The 5,300-nt window shown below is 53.5% G+C and overlaps 1 protein-coding gene across 3 annotated transcripts in view; it reads left to right on the forward strand.

The window, feature by feature from the left end:
- Positions 1-5,300, forward strand: part of LAD1 (ladinin 1) — a 15,422-nt gene that overhangs the window by 6,197 nt on the left and 3,925 nt on the right. For all 3 annotated transcript variants that reach the window (XM_008573262.1, XM_008573263.1, XM_008573264.1), the window contains exons 2-4: positions 1,594-1,731; positions 3,079-3,994; positions 4,681-4,785. In XM_008573262.1, coding sequence (XP_008571484.1) covers positions 1,594-1,731; positions 3,079-3,994; positions 4,681-4,785 — 1,159 coding nt within the window. The remainder of the gene's footprint in view (positions 1-1,593; positions 1,732-3,078; positions 3,995-4,680; positions 4,786-5,300) is intronic.

Below are 5,300 nucleotides of genomic sequence, written 5' to 3' on the forward strand. Positions count from 1 at the left end.
GGGGCTGTGCTTGTCTCCTCGGTGCAGGACGACCCCGTCGCATGCTCTCTCCACTCTCCTTCATTCGCTTGCCTTTTTTTTTTTTCTTTAAAAAAAGGAAAACTTGGGTTGTGCTCGTCTCCTCGGTGCAGGACGACCCCGTCGCATGCTCTCTCCAGCCTCTCGTGCTCTCTCCACTCTCCTTCATTCGCTTGCCTTTTTTTTTTTTCTTTAAAAAAAGGAAAACTTAAGATCTGTGGATTGATGTAAATTATTCCTCAGGCTGAGAAAGCGTCCTTTGAGTCCACCTCCTCCTCTTGCTCTTGTCCCGTTTTCTTTGCTTCTCGGTAAAACTCTAAAGCGTTGTCAGTAGTCACTGCTTCCTCTTTCTTGGTTCCTGTTCACGCCTTGCCAGTCTTTGAGTCCACCTCCTCCTCTAGCTCTTGTCCCGTTTTCTTTGCTTCTCGGTAAAACTCCTCTAAAGCGTTGTCAGTAGTCACTGCTTCCTCTTTCTTGGTTCCTGTTCACGCCTTGCCAGATTTGGATTGACAGGTGGCTGAGTGAACGGATGGACGAGTGGGGCTGGTGGCTGGCTGTGAGAGTGCGTGGCTGGTCCTATGAGTGAAAGGTGACTGGGGGCAGGAACCAAAAGTAGAGTGTGCAGGGTCCCCTTGCTCCGCTGGACAAATGAAAGTTGATCTTAAAAGTCGAAAGAGGCTCAGAGAGCTCCTGGGAGGTGAAGGGAAGATGATATTGGAATCTTTCCCAGTTGTCATTGGTCTTATCTGTGAGTCTGCCCTTCCCAAAAGCTAAGACATTTCATAAGGAATTGAGTCACGCTGTGGAAATTTCTCTGTGACTGTCCATTGAGAGATATTACCTAAGAATGCCAGGACCAAGAAGAGAAAGGGACTTGTGAAAGTCATCTACTTCACGAAGGTCATCTACGTCCTCCAGGCAGAAACATGTCCACCCTTCCGTGTTGCTGGTCACCCCCAGAGAGGGAGGCCCCACATTCCCACCCTACAGTCCAAAGTAAAGTCCAGTGATTCTGGCAATGTCAGGAAACATTCTGGCTGTCACAACCGGGGGATGGTGCTACTGGTATGTAGCAGGTAGAGGCTGGGAATGCGGCTAAACGTCCTATAATCCAGGCCCTGCACACGGAATTATCTGGCCAAAATGTTGATGGTGTCGAGGTGGAGAAACCCTGGTCCAACCTGAATCCCTGCAGCTTCAGTAGAAATTTAATAGACACATAATGTGAACTCATTAAAAATTTTAAATTTTCAAGTAGTCACATGAAAAAGAAAGAGGCAAAATTAATTTTAATATATCTCATTTACAATCACCAATATATCCAAAATATGATCATTTCAACACATAATCAATACACACAATTCTTAATGAGAGATTTGACTGGTCTCCGAAATCCCGTGTGTATTTCACACTCACGACCCGTCTCTGTTCAGACCAGCCCTTTTCAAGTGCTGCCCAGCCGCCAGCAGCCAGAGCAGCAGGCCTGGGGGGTGTCGTGTGTCTCTCCCATCCCTGTGGAAGTCGGGCTTGGGAAGGGGTCTCTGGGGCTGTGCTGACCCTCCCCTTCCCCCCCAGCCTGGCCCGGCAGCGGACTCTGGAGGACGAGGAGGAGCAGGAGCGGGAGCGCCGGCGCCGCCACCGCAACCTGAGCTCCACGACGGACGATGAGGCGTCCAGCCTCGCCCAGAATGGAGACCGGCCGGCGGCTGAGAGGTGCTTGGGTCAGGGTGGGGGCCAGGGCATCATTTCCCTATCCTGGGTGACGGGGGGGACTTAGCTGCCCCAGACAAACTGAGTGCCATATGTTTGGCCTGCCCAGGGAGTTGAGGCCCAGGGAACGTGGCTGGAGGGTGTGAGGATGAAATCCAAATTCCACACCTTCCCCAGACTGTTCCTCGGCCCTGCCAGGTTCAACCCTTGTCATAACAGTATTACTATTTGTCGAGATCAGCCACGAGCCAATACTTTGCTGGACATTTTGTGGACATGGCTTATTCAGTGCTCACAATACCCCTGAGAGAGAGGTCTTATTAACCCATTTTACAGATGGAGAAACTGGGTGGAAGAGTTCTTAGGTGACTTGCTGAGATCATGTCATCTAAAGAGTGGCAGGGCCGGAATTTTCATCCAGATCTGCCAGGCTGTCCTCCTCTAGCCCTGACCCTTCATAATCCACTTCCAAGGGGAGGAATATGGGGGCTAGTCTTGCCATCTAGATGTTAGAGTCATGACGGAAAAGAAGAGAAGGGCCCGGAATTTACTGAATGTCACCTGTGTGCCAAGACTGTGCTGGGCACCCTCATGTAATGTCTTATTTCACCTCCTAAGAAGCCCAGCTTGCAGATTTGAAAGCTGAGGCTCAGACAGTAAGTTAAGTTGCCTGAAATCACATGGAGGGCATGGTGGTAACGAGGGGAAAGAATCTCCTTTTGCTGCAGGCCAAGTGCTATGGGTTTTGGACAGTCCTCTCAGGTTGCTCTTGTTCCCCTGGAGAAGGGAGAACAGGGTGTGTGTCCTGGGCTGCAGCAACGCCTGTGTCTGCCACCTGGTCCCCGCTGCACCTATATGACTGACAGGAGATGGCACATCAGGAGCCATGGTCTCTACTCCCTGCTCCCCCAGCAATCGGTTGTGTGATTGTCGACAAATCCCTGAACACCTCTGGCCTTCATCTAAGATCTAAGGAGCAGGGACTGTGTTTATTCTTTTTGACCCTCAGTGCCCAGCACAGGGCCTGGCCCATAAACATAGTTGCTCAATCAGTGTTTGTTGATTGTATCTGAACATGGAATGGCTCATGACATAGGCCTTACAGGAGTTTATTAACTTTTTAAAAAAAGCATGGAGTGCTTTGTTCAAACGATACCTTGGAAACCCATTATGTAGAGTGAATGAAAGTGATCCTTATTTAGGTAGTGGTGGGGGAGGCCAGAGCCCGACTTCCTCATTTCCTTGGTAGCCCTGAAGTTACCTCCCAGTGGTCAGATACACCCAGGGTCCCTCCCACCTCTGATATCCTCTGATTCTATCTCCTACCCCCTCTCCCATCTCTTGACTCAGACTGCCGAGTGTGGAAGAAGCAGAGGTATACAAGCCACTGCCCCTAGCCTCTAAAGAAGAGGACAAAGACGTCCAGGCCATCCTCAGGTCGCGGCAGGAGCGGAGGCAGAGGCGGGAGAGGCTGGAGGCAGAGGAGGGAAGGGACAGCTCGGGCTCTGGGCAAGCCACGCAGCAAACCCTCGTGCCCAAGAAGGAACTACAGCCCCCATCTCGCCGGAAACTGAGCCAGGAGCAGCGGGGTCTCTGGGCCCAGGAGGAGGAGAGCTTGGCAGGCAGGGAGCCAGAAGCAGGGAAGAAGGGGGCTCCAGAGAAGACCCCAGTCTCAGAGAAGACATTGGTGCCAGAGAAGACATTAGCATCTGAAAAGGGACTGGTCTCAGAGAAAATCTCCATCTCCAAGAAGGTGCCAGCCCCAGAGAAAATATCCCCCTCTGAGAAGACAGCAGTGTCAGAGAAAAGACGCAGTTCAGAAAAGTCAGTTCCAGAAAAAACAAGTGTCTCAGAGAAGACTCCAGGCCATGAGAAAACATCTGTGTCAGAGAAGATAGCAGCGTCAGAGAAAAGCTCCATCTCAGAGAAGTCAGTTCCAGAAAAAACAAGCTTCTCAGAGAAGATGCAGGCCCCGGGGAAGAGGTCCGGGTCGGAAAGGAGACTGGTGTCTGAGAAAGCATCAATCTTTGAGAAGTCACGGGTTGCCGAGAAAATCCCAGCCACAGATACAAAGCTTACCCCAAAGAGGGCAGCAGCCTTAGAGCAGCCCCAAGCTGGGGAGCAGCCGGCCTCTGCAGGAAGCCAGGCCACCAGCAAGGAGCACAGAGAAGGCTCCCTCCCTGGGAAGCACACTCCTCCCCCGGCAGAGCAGGGCACACCAGACTCTCCGTCTGTGGCTGCCTACCTCCCGCCCATCACACTCCAGGTTGGCCATGCTCCTGCCCCTCATTTCCTTCTCTCCTACCTCCCTGGCTGGCCCTCCCTGCCAGTCCTGCCTGGGTGGTCTCTGGCTCCCCACTGCCTCCTGTCCTCCTGCCTTCAGGCTGGCCTTGGCAGTTTCTTCTCTCCCTGCTTGCTTCCAGCCACTCAGAATAGGGACACAGAGACAGGGGCAGTCTGCTGGAGCTGAAAGGGGCACCTGCTGTGTGGCAGGGAGCACCTGGTACCCTGCACCACATCCTCATCCAGGGCCCAGACTCCAGGACCTCTTTTGGGAAGCCTCAGATCCTTCCAGAAGCTCCCCTAGAAAGCTCTGCCTGGTGACCTGGCCCTAAGGCATTGTGTCCGCCAGCCACCCCCACACCAGATGAAGGAGGCAGGAGAGGAAGGCACAGGACTGTGTCATTCTGTCCTTCCTCCTGCAGCTCCTGGGATGAGCCAGGCCACACGGGGCCCCACGACCTGGCCCTAAGGCATTGTGTCCGCCAGCCACCCCCACACCAGATGAAGGAGGCAGGAGAGGAAGGCACAGGACTGTGTCATTCTATCCTTCCTCCTGCAGCTCCTGGGATGAGCCAGGCCACACGGGGCCCCACGGAGCTTGTGCTGGGGCCTGCCTGGGCCTGGTAGGGCCCTAGACCTCTTGTGTGACACTCCCCCTGCTTCATCCAGGTGAAAATTCCCTGCAAGGAGCAAGAGGCAGACGCATCCTCACCCACCCAGCTCACCTACAGCAGCTCCCTCAAACGCTCCAGCTTCAGGACTATCTCCTTTCGGGTGAGAGCCCAGGGCACCCTTGTCTCCGATCCATGGAGGGCAGCCTGAGGAAACCATCCATCACAGCGTAGGAGCCTTAGGTTAGGTAGCAGGGAGATCCTCTAGCTAGAGAGGGGCTTTGGATTCCCATAGGTGGCCAAAACCAGACAAGGTTGTATGAAATAAAGAACAGGATAATGACCTAGAAGGTGGGTGTGAACAAGCAACACCAGCCCCGCCTAGTGGGCAAGGCCAGAGCTGCAGGAGCCCCACACCCAGGAGGCAGGCTAGGGGCAGAGGGCAGCAGGGCTCTCCTAGTGCTCTCTGCGTGGTCCCTGTCCCAGTAGCACAAATTATGTGGATTGGGGAGCCTCATCTCGCCTTGTGCCAGTATTTACTCTTAATTCTTTTGTTCACTGGGCCATTCACTTGTTCATTGACTGACTGTATGTTGTGCCTGTGATATGTGCTAGGCTCTGGGGGGAGGCTGGAGGCCTGATGTCGATCAGGGCCCCACAAGGCTCATGTGCAGTGGA

Source organism: Galeopterus variegatus, unplaced genomic scaffold (genome assembly GCF_000696425.1).
Source record: "Galeopterus variegatus unplaced genomic scaffold, G_variegatus-3.0.2 Scaffold895, whole genome shotgun sequence".
Lineage (NCBI taxonomy): Eukaryota > Metazoa > Chordata > Mammalia > Dermoptera > Cynocephalidae > Galeopterus > Galeopterus variegatus.